The sequence below is a fragment of the Choloepus didactylus genome, chromosome 5 (genome assembly GCF_015220235.1).
Source record: "Choloepus didactylus isolate mChoDid1 chromosome 5, mChoDid1.pri, whole genome shotgun sequence".
NCBI lineage: Eukaryota > Metazoa > Chordata > Mammalia > Pilosa > Megalonychidae > Choloepus > Choloepus didactylus.
The window spans coordinates 160,402,871-160,418,195 of NC_051311.1; the positions used below are offsets into that span (position 1 = coordinate 160,402,871).

The following is a 15,325-nucleotide window of genomic DNA, read 5'->3' on the forward strand; positions in this document are numbered from 1 at the left end:
TGGTGAACAAATAAATTCAGTGCCTTGGAGGTCATAGTCCATTTGAAGATGAACAATGAGGCCCAGAGGATTGGAGGGAATTTGACAGGAGAAAGCTGTCTGAAAGAGACAAAGCGAGTCCAAAGTCAGGTGCCTGTGCTCCGGCATGAGTCATCTTTTATTACCCATGACTATAACTGAAGTCGCTCCTTTGAAAACATGGCCTTCAACATGAATGCATCAGGATTCCAAAAGCACAACCCAAAATCAGTTATTCTTCTATGTTGAGGCTTCTATTAAAGGCTAAAAACGACCTCTGAAAGCTGAGAACCACAACTTGAGCTCCCCTGCCTCATCCAAACAGGACAATCTTGGGAACCACAGAATTATCACGTTATAGAGAATAATGTCATTCAAGATGACTTTCCCCTGTAAGAAAGAACGGGTTTTATGTTCTTCTTTAACTTATTATTTCAGAGGCACCTCTGTTTGTTCTTAAGACTGGATTATCTGGATTATGAATGATTATTTGTATGATAAGTATTGATAACAGAAAAAATACATAGAAAAATGCTTGATCAAATATTAAGGAGTGTGTGTGAGAGAGAGAGAGAGAGAAGAGAAAATTCCAGAGCATAGGGAAATCCCAGGATTGTAATTGGATTTTGGTGATGAGCAATTTCCTCCTTCCTGAGTCCAGTTCTTTCTCTGGTCTTCTATCATGTAATGCTTGACTTTGCCATGACATAAAAGGAATTCTGAAGGGAAGTGGGGAGAAGGAGGATTAGAATGAGGGAAAACATGGCGGGCCATTTGTAGATGTGACTGAACCTCTCTCCCAGCCCTCAGATGCCCTCAGACTAGCATCAAGAACCACTCTATCAAAGGGCTGGGAACCAAACGCTGCACCTCAAAACAATCATGCAGTTCCAGAGAAGTACCTGAGGATGCCAGAAGGGGAAGGGACCTCGGAAGTCACTCAGGTCAATCCCCTTCAAGAAATCACAGAGTCATGATGTTTGTCCAAGCAGTGTCTCCCCGGGAAAAATCATCTTTAAAATGGGATCATAATATTAGCCACCTAATAGGGTTAGGGTGATGATTAGCAGACATGGTCCTGTAAAATGCTTAGCACAGAGTCCAGCACCTGGTTCTCTGTAAATGAAAATGAAGAGCAGTAGCAATAGTGCAGCTGACTCTGAGATGTGTTGCATTTTCAGCATAACACCTGCAGAAATAGCAACATAAAGCATATGACTCTCGTTTCTACTACAATTTTTGCTCATTTTTACTAATTAGTTGACAAACAAGACACATTCTTAATGAATAAGAGTTGTTTCTTAAAATAACTATATCCAAAGGCAAAAAGAATTCTCCTAAGCTGGCTGCTTTGGATGACTCTAATTCTCTCTCCTTTTCATCCTAGACAGAGAAAATGCCTGGAGGTGAACTACCTCACTGGGAATGCAGTTCCCCAGGGTCTGAGAGGCTACCTATCCTTGTTGTCCAGCTTTCCATCAGGTCAGATGCTTGCAAAGGGAGCCTGCAAGGATGAAGTGGCTTTTGCAACCTATAATAGGACCGAGGCCTGAAGGAGAGGCAAGGTTTGAGAAATCTCAATCTGAGGAACAAAGAAAGACAGCAAGAATATTTAGGATTTGGGGTTTAAGTCTATTTTTTTTAAATCCAAAAATCAGACCAAAATCTGGCCAGATAGCTTCACTGGAGAATTTTACCAAACATTCCAAAAAGAATTAACACTAATCCTGCACAAAATTTTCTGTAGAATTCAAGACGAGGGGACACTTCTACCTCATTCTATGAGGCCAACATCACCCCTAATACCAAGGCCAGAAAAATATACCACTAAAAATAAAGTTATAGACCAATATCCTTTATGAATATAGACTCAAAAATCCTCAACAAAATAGTAGCAAATCGAATTCAACAGCACTTTAAAAGAATTATACATCATGATCAAGTGGAATTTATGCAAGGTATGCAAGTGTTTTTCAACATAAATAAATCAATTAATGCAATACACCAAAATAATAAAATGAAAGATAAGTCACATGATCAGCTCAGTTGATGGAGAAAAGGCATTGTCAAAATACAGCACCTCTTCTTGATATAAACACTCAGAAAACTAGGAAGAGAAGGAAACTTCCTCAACATGATAAAGGGCATATATAAAAAACCCACAGCTAACATCAGACTCAGTGGTGAAAGACAGAGAACTTTCCACCTAAGATTAGGAATAAGACTTGGATGCCTACTGTCACCACTATTATTCAACAATGTATTGGAAGTTCAAGACAAAGCAATTCATCAAGAAAAAGAAATAAAAGTCATCCATATTAGAAAGAAGAAGAAGTAAAACTTTCCCTATATGCAGAAGTCCTAATCCTACATACTAATATTTTCTGTCTTTGCCTGAAAGATCGACAGGCAAAAATCACTAGAGTTTCTATATACTAGTAACAAACATTCTAATGGGGAAATCAAGAAAATTTTTTTTTAAATTTCAATAGCAACTAAAAGAATCAAATATTTGGGAATAAAGTTAACCAAGGATGAAAAGGACTAATACACAAAACATTGCCAAAAGAAATCTAAGAAGACCTAAATAAATAGAAGGAAATTCCATGTTCATGAATTGGAAGGCTAAATATTGCTAAGATGTCAATTTTACTCAAAGTGATTTACAGATTCAATGCAATCAAACTTCCAAAAGCCTTCATTGCAGAAATGGAAAAGCAAATTAACAAATTTATACGGAAGATTAAGGGGCCTCACATAGCCAAAAGCATCTTGGAAAAGAAGAATGAAGTTGGAGGACTTACACTTCCTGACTTTAAAATGTATTACAGAGCTACAGTGGTCAAAACAGCATGATACTGGCACAAGGATAGTTATATAGACTAATGGAATTGAACTGAGATCAGAAATAAACTTTCACATCTATGGCCAATTGATTTGAATCAATTTAAAATATCAACAAATGGTGCTGGGAAAACTGGATATCCATATGCAAAAGAATAGCAACAAATGGTTATCCATATGCAAAAGAATGAATGTGGACCTCTACTTCACACCACATACAAAGTTAATTCAAAATGGATCAAAGACATATATTTAAGAACCAAAATTATAACACTCCTAGAAGAAAACATGGGGAAACATCTTCAGGACCTCGTGTTAGGCAATGTTTTCTCAGACTTTACACCCAAAGCATAAGCAGCAAAAGAAAATATAGATAAATGAGACTTCATCAAAATTAAAAACTTTTGCAAATCAAAGCACTTCATCATGAAAATAAAGACAACTAACAGAAGAGGAGAAAATATTTGGAAAATACATATCTGATAGGGGTTTAATATATAGAATATATAAAGAAATCCTAAAACTTGACAATAAAAGAACAAAAAATCCAATCAAAACTGGGCAAAAGACTTGAATATACATTTCTCCAAAGAAGATATACAAATGGCCAAAAAGCACATGAAAAGATGCTCAACATCATTAGCAATTAGAAAAGTGCAAGTTAAAACACAATGAGATGCCATTTCATACCCACTAGAAAAAAAAACAGAATATAACAAGTGTTAGAGAGGATACAGAGAAATAAGAACACTCATTCATTTTTGGTGGGAATGTAAAATGGTGCAGCCACTGTGGAACACAGTTTGGTAGTTCTTGAGAAAATTAAGTATAGAATTACCATATGACCCACCAATCCCACTACTAGGTATATACAAAAAAAAAAAAAATTGAAAGCAGGGACTCAAACAGAGATTTGGATACCAATGTTCATAGTGGCATGTGATGGTTAGGTTCATGGGTCAACTTGGTCAGATAATGGTGCCCAGTTGTTCAGTCAAGAAAACAGTGGCCTGATTCTTACTATGAGGACACTTCATGAACATAAATCATCAGTAAGTTGCCTGCATCTATAGCTGATTAAGTCTACAATCAACTGAGGAGATTGCCTTCAAAAATGAGAGAAGTCTCATCCAGTCAATTGAAAGCTTTAAAAGGAGAAGTGATGAGTTCAGCAGTTAGAACAGAGAATTTCTTTCTCTTCTTCAGCTAGCCAGTCTCTCCCGGGAATTCATTGAAAACGTTTGTCAGAGTTCCCAGCTTGAAGCCTGCTCTATGGAATTTTGATTTGTACATCCCCATAGTCACATGAGACAATTTTTATAAAATCTCATAATATTTACAGATGCCTCTTGTTGGTTCTGTTTCCCTAGAAAACCCTAATACATGACATTATTCACAATTGCCAAAAAAATGGAAGCAATTCATGTGTCCATCAATAGATGAATAGAAAAACAAAATGTAGTACATACATATAAAGGAAAATTATTCAGCCATAAAAAGGAATGAAGTTCTGATACATGCAACAAAATGGATGAACCTTGAAGGCATCATGTTGAATAAAATAAGTCAGACACAAAAGGACAAATATTGTATAATCTTACTGATGTGAAATAATTAGAATAAGCAAATTTTTAGAGTTTGAAATTAGAAAACAGGTTAACGGGCTGAGGTGGGGATAGGAAATGGGGATGTAAGGCTTAATTTGTATAGGGTTTCTGTTTGGGGTGATGGAAAAGTTTTGGTAATGGATGGTGTTAACGGTAGCACAACATTGGGAATGTAGTTAAAACCACTGAATTATATACTTGAATGTGGTTAAAAGGAGAAATTTGGGGTAGTATTATAATACTATAATAAATATTTTTAAAAAACCATAGAATTATACAACACAGTGAACTCCAATGTAAACTATGGACTATAGTTAATAGGATAATTATAATATTGTTCCATTAATTATAACAAAGGTATCACACTATTAAAAAGTGTTAATTGTGAAAACAGGGGAGGATGAGGAATATGGGAACTCTGTACTTTCTGCACAATTTTTCTGTAAACCAACACCTTCTTTAATAAAAATAAATTAATTAATTCTCATTTCATAAATAAATCCATTTCATAAATCTTTTCTAAAATACCAATGGAAAGAAGTTATCCAATGAATATCTGACAACTTTTGCTTTGGGTATAAGAAATTTCTGATTACTAGTCATCATTTTCATTGACACAGAACAGTTTTCAGACATTTCAAAACTACCAATAAAAATGATCAAAAAACAAAACCTCTACTAAAACAATTAATTGTAATATTATTTAGCACTAAAAAGGATGAGTTGTTGATACATGCACAAACTTGGATGAATTCCAAGAACATTACACTTAATGGAGGAAAAAAAATCAATCTCAAAAGATTACATTCATATGATTTCATTTATATTGTCAAAACAGCAAAAGTATAGAGATTTAGAAAAGATTCATAGTTGCCTGGAACAGGGATGGGGATGGAGTGAGTGTGACTATAAAGGAGTAGCTTGCGGGAATTTCTTTGTGTTGATGGAAAGGTTTACTGTCTTGAATGTGGTGCTTCTATGAATCCATTGAAGGGATCATACTGCATAGAACTGCACACACATACATGCGTCCATGTAAAAATGGATAAAAACAGAACACGATCTATACTATAGTTAACAGTATTGTACCAATGTCAATGTCTGGGTTTTGATAGTGTGCTATACTTATATAAGATGTCACTATTGGAGAAAGCTGGGTGAAAGTTTCATGGGAATCTATGCACTATTTTGCAACTTTCTATGAGTCTATAATTATTTTAAATTACAAGTGAAAAAAAAAGCAAGAGTCAAAAGACAAATGGCAAACTCAGGAAAGAATATTTACAATTCATATTACAGAGAAAGGGTTTAACTCTTTAATATGTCAAGAGCCCCTAGAAATCAAGAAGGAAAATAATGGTCCAAGAGAAAATGTGCAAAGGACATGAATAAATATTTCACGGGAGAATAAGTATAAGTTGCAATTAGAGATATAAAAATATGTTCAACATCCCCTATAAGAAAAATGCAATGAAAACTACACTGGGATATCATTTCCCACATATCAGATTGGCTTTCTCTTTATAAGACCTCTGGTAAAAGGATCAAAATCCAAATGGGATAACAACTGGTTATGCAAATGGGAAAAATGTAGTTGGATCGTTACCTTACACCATACAGAGACATAAATCCCAGATGAATTCAAGACTTACATGTGAAAGGAAAAGCTACAATACATTCAGAAGAAAACATAGGAAATTATCTTTATGACCTCAGGTAGGTGAGTATTCCTTAAAGAAGACCAAAATATAAAATATGGTGTAATTATAAATATAATTTGGAGGAGGGGAGGATTATAAAGAGAAATTAGCAGATCATGCCTGATCCCCAAGATGTCAACACTCCAAGAGGCCTGTTTAGTTAGGGTGGACATGAGGAGCACTCCATGTGGACAAGGAGAATCCAGGGGACTAGGCTACAGGCAGATCTTCCAGATCAAAGAAGCGGACTGGTCCAAAAGGGGGAGCCTCTGGGTGAACATCCTGCTGTTTATCACTCAAACCTGCTGAGCCAGCTCTTAGGTCAACTACTGAAAAGGGTTTGGAAATAAATTCCTAGGACCAGTCAGAATTGTCTTCACTTGGTGGCTTCTTAGAGGAGAAAACCATAAAGAAAAAAGGGGTGGTACAGAGACTAAGCTAGGGTTAGGAGTCAAAGGGAGAAGGAAAGAAAGGTCAATCAATAAGGTAAGGGAGGATGCACCACAACCCTCCAACTTTGGGGGAAAGGAACTACATTTATTTTCCTAAAGCATCAACATCACAAACAAGGGGGTACTGAGGGGACACCATCTCTCAGCACAACTACCCCTACCCCCTTCTTTCCCAAGGCCAAGGGAAAGCAGGTGGGAGGTGGGAAGAGAAGAGACGGAAACAGAGTAAATCTCAGGGACCTCGAGGACGGCAGGAATCCCAGGTCTGGTATACAAAGTCCAGGCCAAAGAGGATACCAAGAAGAAGGAATGACTTTAATACAGCATTTCTCAGAGAGGCCAAGGAGAAAGAGGCTGAGGGCAGACACCGTGTTTCATCCTGTGCGGGTAAGTGTGACCACGGAGAGGGGAGTCTGAGTGAGTACAAAGATGAGGACGCACCTAAAACATCTGTGACTAGGAGGGGAAGGGGTGCAGGAGATGAGAAAGAGGAGGAGGCACGCAGTGGGCTCTTGTGGAAGAGAAATAGGGAGGCCAGGAGGGCTGAATGTTTTTTAATTTAGGAAAAATCCCTGAATATGTGAAGGCTGAGAAGGGATGGAGGTGCTGCTGAACATGCTGAGGAAGGATGAGGAGGTACTGATAATTGTGAAGGGTCTAATCGTATAAGGAGAAGGGATGACGAACACAGAAAGAATCCTCCTTAATGTTGTTTCTCATGGGGCTACTTCTTGTGCTGGTTTGAAGCTGTTATGTACCCCAGGAAAGGCCATGTTCTTTCAATCCACTCCTGTGGGTGCAGACCTATTGTAAGTGGGACTTTTTGATTAGGTTATTTCAACTGAGATGTGACTCAGCCCATTCAAGGTGGGTCTTAATTCTGTTACTGGAGTCCCTTATAAAAGGATAAAATACATACAGAAGAGAGAGAGATGAAATTGATAGAAGCTCACAGAAAAAACCTGAGAAGTTTAGAGAAAAAGCCACAGACAGAGAAGCCAGAAGCTAAAGCAATAAAACCCAGGAGCAAAGGACCAGCAGATGCCTTCCCATGTGACAGAGTTGTCCCAGATGCTGGCAGCTTGTCTTCAGAGTCCAGGTATCATCCTGTTGATGCCTTGAGTTGGACATTTTCAAGGCCTAAGAACTGTAAGTTAATACATCCCCATTGTAAAAGCCAACCCATTTCTGGTATATTGCTTTTCATCAGCTTTAACAAACCAAAACACTTCTAGATGTCAGAAAAGCCTTTTTAAGAAACAAGGATCAAATTCTTAGCTGCTTTTGATGGTGGTTGCTTTCGATAGAGTAAGAGGATTTGGCTACTCTGAAAGGAGCTGGACTCTGGAAGAGAGATGATTATAAAATAGAGACTAACAGCATGAAAGGCACTCCAAACAATGTCTAAAGGGTGAGAAACAAACCAAGAAGCTGAAAGTTGAGGCAGCAGCAGGCTATCATCAAGTAGGATTGAGAACCAGGCACTAGATGAGAAAGAGGTGGAGAGGGTAAATTGAGTGTATTTGAGAATGGTGGGAAGAAATTTAAATACTGAAGATAAAGAAGTGAGAAAAATAGAATATAACCAGGAATAGGTATAAAGAGAGCATATAAAGGAGTTGGGAGTGAAAGACTAAATCTACACCCGAAGCTGGATGAGATGTGTGTCTCAGTTTCCCAGCTGCTATGACAAATAACACACAATGGGTTGACTTAAACGATGCAGGTGTATCATCTAATGGGTTGAGGCTAGAAGGCTTGCTTCCTCCCAGGGTCGGTAGCATTCTGGCTGGCTGGCAATCCCTGGCCTCCTTGGCTTTCCCATCACATGGCAATGCCCTCTCCTTTCTCTTCCAGGTTGCCTCTGACTTCCAGCTTCTGGCTCCTCCTGGTGGCTTTCTCCTTATAAGGCCTCCGGTAATAGGATTAAGATCCATCCTGATTCAGTTGGCCACACTTAATAATATCTTAAAGAAATCCTCTTTACAATGGGTTCACGCCCACAGGAATGTGGGTTAAGATTAAGGACATGTTTTTGTTTCTGTTTTTTACCTAATTCAATCTGCCACAATGGGCAATGCAATGGATTAGCAATAGCTAAAAGTGACATATGTTCTGGCACAAGAAGTGTCCTCCTGACAATTACAGATAGCAAAAAGGGAAGTGAGGGGCAGATTTAGGCAGGACATTAGTATCATAAAGCATCTTGAGTTTGATTTTATGCTATTACTTTTACGTTAGACAAAATAGGAATGATTCTTTAGGCTGTGTGGGAATATCCACTTAATCTGCTGTCGGTAATGATTCATGTTAATACTCTGAAATCCTCTTGTTAGAGCTAAGGGGAGGCTCTCTAACAAAGCCAGAAATAAGGAAGTTGATTTTCATAAACATAACCTAGATCAGATGAGAACTGGGATTTCTGCCCGAAGCAAACTTTTCTCAGGGAATGAAAAAGGTTAGGGAAGTTCACAAAATAAATTAGCCATAATAATGTTTAAAGAGACTTGAAATAAAAACTTTCATTTTCAGATATTATGAAATGGAGACAATGACCACAAAATAATCAGAAACGAATTTCTGTTTAAGGCTTCGAGGTTCAAATGAAACCATACTTGAACCAGTATCAAAACAAATGAAAAATGACCAGTCAAGTGACATGGGTCTGAAACCAGAGGTGAGCTCAGTGAGTTTCTTCACACTCTCTTTTCTCTCTTTCTCACTCTCCCTCCTTCCTTACTTCTTACAACCATTTTCTCTGTTTCACTTAGCATTCCTCCTTTCTCCGCAATAGGCATTATGGACACTGCATGGCATTTCATTCTTTGATTTTCAAAGTCAAGAACTTCACAATGCTGATGCTAATGATTAAACACTCTGTCGTCCCCAGAATGTGGGAAGTGATAGAAATGGAGGAACACAGAGAAAAAAAAAGGCACTTATTTCCTGACATTGAAATATACTTTATTACTGTTATAGCCATAGTGATAAGAATTTGTTATCAATAACGTCCGTGGACTGAATACCTCTTGGCCATGCACTATGCAAACTGCTTTACTAGGTCTGTTTATTGTGTCTTAATGTTTATTGTGTCTTATTCACAACATTTGAAGTTAGTGAAAAAACTGAGATTCAGAAAATTTAAGTATGTTGCACAGAATCACAGAACTAAAAGATGCTAGAGCTAGTATTGTTTGGCTCCAAAGCCCAATTCTTTCCACTTCAACAGCATTTAAATTTCCATTCTGAGTAAGGAAGAGACGTAAGAAAGACTTGAAATTAAAATGCTACTAAGCTTCAAGCTCTTCTAATGCTTCCCAGAAAGACGGAGTTCTGTATGCTTTCTTTTTCCACATACATACACAAAAATCACTGAACTTTTTATGGTTATTATTTTGCACTTTTTCCAAATGATTCTCTTTTTATCATACTTTTATATTACTTAACTCAAAAAAAAATGTAAGCACCATCTAAATATTGTGAATGGTCCAAATGTGTGCCCAAATTATCTGGAAATTTTTAATTTTCTTCCTGCAGCTTAGCATTGAAAGATAAAGATCATATATTTAAACATGTTTTACATTTAAATATTTTATATTGTTCAATACCAGTAAGCATAGAAGAAACAAAACCCACATCATTCATACTTGATAAATACAATCAAACTACCATGACCAGTCACTTCCCTCATTCATAATTCACCTGAAGGAAATTTCTAGAGCATTCAGGATCCTCTGTATAAAACCCTCTTCACTTTGACTCTTCTCATATGAGTTATCTCCTGTTCTTTCTCTCTTTTTTTTTTTTTTTTTTTTTGTCTTCAATTTCATAAGCAACCACAGGCATGTTTTAGTATTGAGAGAATCAGAGCAGGAAATTTAGCTGTCATCTGGTTCATTTAGGTAGTTATATCGAGAATAAAAAGATGACTAGCCACTGCTTTCATTTAATCTCAGCTGGAAAAAGGACCCTAGCCACTAACAGCACTGTAGAGAAAATCCAGTAGGTGGCTAAATAAATACTTGTTTTGCGGGCATTGGCATGAAAATGAAAAGCTGGCTAAGTAATTTTGAAGTCAAAGTTTTTATCTACAGGAAACAAACTGTTACATGCAAATGGATTTTGCAATCAGCAATTACTCTGTGATTCTTAAAACAGCCATGGAAAGACCGCTTACTGGAAAATAACCATTAGTTGGAGCCATTATTTTGAGTGTTTGAAATTAATAAAACAATTTTTTTAAAACTGTAAATTCTGAGTATTGATGTATGACCTGTCGCAAATTACTGAAGCTTTACTTAAAGCATTTGTGATGGTTTGAAGCTGTATATATCCCAGAAAAAAAAAAACATGCTCTTAAATCTAATCTGTTCCTGTGGGTGTGAACCCATTGTAAGTAGGACCTTTTGATGAGGCTACTTCAGTTAAGGTGTGACCCACCTCAGTCAGGATGGGTCTTAATCCTATTACCAGAGTCCCTTCTAAGTGGAATGAATACAGAGAGGGAGAAAGCCATGGAGGCAAGAAGCTGCAAAACAATGACACCTGGAAGAGAAGGGAGAGACCAGCAGAAGCCGCCATATACCTTGCCATGTGGCAGAGGAGCCAAGGATCACTGGCAGCTGGTCTTCAGGAAGAAGGCATCGCCTTGATAATGCCTTGATTTGGACATTTTCCCAGCCTTAAAACCGTAAGCAAATATTTCCCATTGTTTAAGCTGGACCCATTTCATGGTATCTGCTTTGAGAAGTCTAGGAAACCAAGATAGCACCATTCCAGTTCTATGCACCAGTGACACAATTCTAAAAAGGGTGTTTCTCTTACCGAAAACTGTGCTTGGCCGACCCTGTGTAGCTTACGTTGCTGCACCTCGACCCGGTGTTGCAAAGAAGTCCTTGAACAAAGGGGAAAACGCCCCGGCTGGGCAGATCCCGGGGTCGCAAGTAACCTGGAGAGAGACGCAAGGGAGAAATGAGTCCATAAAACTGGTTCCAGAAATGGAATAACTGTTGAATTAGACTAATAGTATGTAATATCATATTATTATGTTATTAATCCAGTTATTAATTTAAAGGAGATTTGAGGACTCAGATTTAAAGGAGATTTGAGGACTCTACTAAAAAAAATTCCTTCTTATCTTTTTGTATCAATTCCCAGGATCTGCACTCACTGCTCTCGGAATAACCGTGTAGCTACATAATTCACTGATCTTCCAAGTGATGATAGCTCTCTTACACAACCATGCTTCTAGATACTGGATTCAGTTTCCATCCTCTGCAAACAAACTGTGGGTGGGAAGAGGGAAGGATAAGAATGTATACCTCATCCCATCTTATATAAAAATTTAGAAGTTTTTAGTTTGTGTAAAAATGTCAAGTCTAATACAACTAGGATTCTTAAATGTTTAAGTATCATTGCTAAGATCATACACTGCAAAAAAAAAATTTAGAAAAATTTGATAGGGCCAAAAACTTTTAAGGACAAGTGTTGCTGTGATAAGCCACCTGACTTCATAAAGTTCTGTTCCCACATACCCCTTCCCTGTACCCTCTTCACACCACCGGATGGGTGGGTGCAGTCTGGGCTGATGACTGCATGCAACTTGGGAAGTTACCAATCTAAAATGCTGTCTCTCCTAAAACCTTGATGAAAGCCTTTTCCCTTGAGTCTAGCTTAGTCTGGGAGATGATATAGCTCTCCAGGACTTTGAAATCCACTATACTCAGCATTTAGCACAAAGCTTTGCACATAGAAAGTATTCAATAAATGTTTGATGAATGAATGAATAAATGAAAGAAAGAATGAATGAACAATAAATGAATGGGCTTTTAAGCTAAAGGAGGAAAAGGTGCCCTTAGCTAATGACAGACCCAGTGCACTAGGGTAAGAGGCCATAAGGGATTTGGGATCCTGTCCCACCTAGGAATGAAAGGTGCATTCTCCTAGCTTGATGTGTGTCCTATCTCCATCAGGAATACAGGAATGGTGGCCACCTCCATGGAGCATTCAGTGGGGCAGATATTGAGGATTCCAGTCCTAGACACATTTCATCTCCAAGACTAAAGTTATCTGGGGTAACGTCAAGCCACCCATATCACAAACTAACCAGATGTCAAGATCTTGGACATCTCTTTCCTATGAAATACAATTAAGATTAGGTTTTACAATCTCAGCTTTACAGAAGCCTCATGGATGTGTCTTTCCCTAAATCATCCACATCCAGGAGTGACCCCAAATCCAGTAATCATCCCATTCTACCCTACAGCCCTCCCAGGAGCTTCCCCAGGACTGAGATGCCTGTCTGGGGTCCCTGGACCACTAACAGAGCCAATCTGGGACTTAGAGCCCCTTTCCTGGAAGCCTCTGGCTCCTGGTGCTTCCATCTGGTCCCTGAAAGGGGGAGCACACAGCCTGGCATTTTTCCTCCACCCCATGTGCTTTTCATATTTGCATTTAGCTTCTGAGAGCAGTAACAGCCTGGGCTTATTCTGGCCTCAACTCCTGAGGCTGCCTAGCCTGCAGGTAGAGCCTGCCCTGACAGTCAAACTGATCAGCCAGTGAATAAGTTGCTTGGGTTTGTCCATAAGTAAAGGGTCTCTGCTTCTGTTTATCAGTCTCTCAAAACACTAGACAGGAAATTTCACTTTCCTAGATCAAGAATCTTACATTTAAAAGATTACTCTTTCTGAGTAAAAATAACCATTTTTCTTCAGTCTTGGACTTTATTCCAAAATCCTAAAATCCCACAGTTCAAATCCATTTAACCTTCCCCAAGGAAGGGGACCAAGCTTTCCCTGCACCAAAACAGAAACAGGGCATCCTTAGACTATTGCACAAAGTAGCAACCCCAGGGATCACCGACAGTTCTCTGCTCAGCAGCCCCCCAGGACAGGGGAAAGCATAAAGGAGAGGAATAGACGTTTGTGCACCTAGGTGCAAGCTCAATGCCGCCCTTCTCAAGGAATCCTCCAGCAACCACGGAAGACAGGCGTATTTACACAGAAGAGGCTCAAAGAGGTTAAGCCCTTTGCCCCTGGATCCAGAGCTGGTAGACAGCAAGATGGAGATTCCAAGTGTGGTCCTTAAATTTTGGAGGCTCACAAATCCCTTTGAGATACTGACAAAAGCTTTGGCCTTCTCCTCTAAGAACGTTCATCTGCAGGAACCTCTTAGAAGCATTTCCGGTGTTTCTTTTTTGGACTACACTCCTATTACAAGGTAAGAACTTGATAAATGCTGAATGAGTGGCTGTGAATTATTAGGACAAGAAACATCATGAGCTCCTTTCTCCATCTGGCTGAACTGAACCAATCCCACACTGTCAACTAAATAATTCAGACTCTTGTATTAGCACTCTTTGGTTTGGTGCTTTCCATCAGTCCTTAGCGCCTTATCATCTGCTTGTTCAGTGAAAACTCCCACAGCCACGTACTTTGCTCTCTAGCAGCTCCCCTCTCTCATGTTGCTCCTGAACAATAGAGCTGGTTTTCCCCCATTTACTCTTCTACTTCCTCACCTCCCTCTCATGCTTTATGTTGCTGCAGTCTGGCCCATCTGTGTCCTACCACTTCACTGAAACTCTCTGGGCAATGGCACCAAGAACCCGAGTCTAAATCTAACAGGAACCTATCAGCATTTCTCTTAACCCGCATGGCAACCACATTTGTCACTCTACCATGGCTCCTTCTTCAAACGCACCCCACCCCCCAGACTTCCCTATATCCTTCATTTCTCTTTCACCACTCTGGCTGCTCCCTACTGTCCCTTCTCTGCTGACCCTTGAGTGTGATCTTCTTGAGACCCTTATTCTGTCCTTCTTGGGTGTCTTCATCTACTTCCAAACTCTTCTGAGCTCAAGGCTCATAAATCTCACCACTCACTGGGCAGCTTGGCCTGGCAGTTTCATGGGCACCTCAAATATGGTAAAATCACAACCAAGCATAGCTCCTCCCCTTCCACCAAGTCCAACATTAGCCCTGAGTTCACTGCGTCAGGAGGTGGGGGCATGCCCTACCCAGGAGGTCCAGTTAGAGCCCTGGAAGTCTTCTTCTCACAATATTCAGTCAGTGGCAGTTCCTTCCAATCCTACCTCCTACCTGTTCTTCAAATCTGACCTCTTCCCCCACCCCACTGCCTTGATTCAGGTCACAAATGTCTCTTGCCTGGGAGGTCAAGTGCTCCATAACTGGTGTCCCCGTCACTGGCTTCCCCTCCACCTCCAATTTAACGTCTACCAATATCTAGAGGGTTATCCCTAAATGTCCACTTATTAAGTCCTGGTCAGAAACCTTTTAGAGGCTCCTTAGTCTTCTTGGGGAGTTCACCATCCTCAACCTTTGTTACTCCTTGTGGTAGATCAAATCATGTCTCCCACAAAGATGTGTTCAATTCCTAATCCCTGGTCTGGTGGGTATGAATTCATTTGTAAATGGGATCTTCAAGTCCCTAACCCCCAGTCCTGTGGGTGTGGAATCATTTGTAAATAAGATAAAGCCAAATGGAGTCAGGGTGGACTTTCATTCAGTATGACTGAAGTCCTCATAAGAAAAGGAAATCCAGACACGGTCAGTCAGAAGAAACCAGAGGAGGAGACAGAAAGAGACAGATAACCATGAGATAAGATTAGGCCACTGCCAGAACGCCTCAGACTTCAGAGAAAACATGGCCTAGCAGATGCCTTTATTTGGACTTGTGGCCTTCAAAA

The 15,325-nt window shown here is 39.3% G+C and overlaps 1 protein-coding gene across 1 annotated transcript in view; it reads right to left on the reverse strand.

Moving 5' to 3' along the window:
• The window catches only part of ABCA13 (ATP binding cassette subfamily A member 13), a 453,377-nt gene that overhangs the window by 413,863 nt on the left and 24,189 nt on the right, over positions 1–15,325 (reverse strand). The window contains exon 3 of the mRNA XM_037837193.1: positions 11,446–11,569. Coding sequence (XP_037693121.1) covers positions 11,446–11,569 — 124 coding nt within the window. The remainder of the gene's footprint in view (positions 1–11,445; positions 11,570–15,325) is intronic.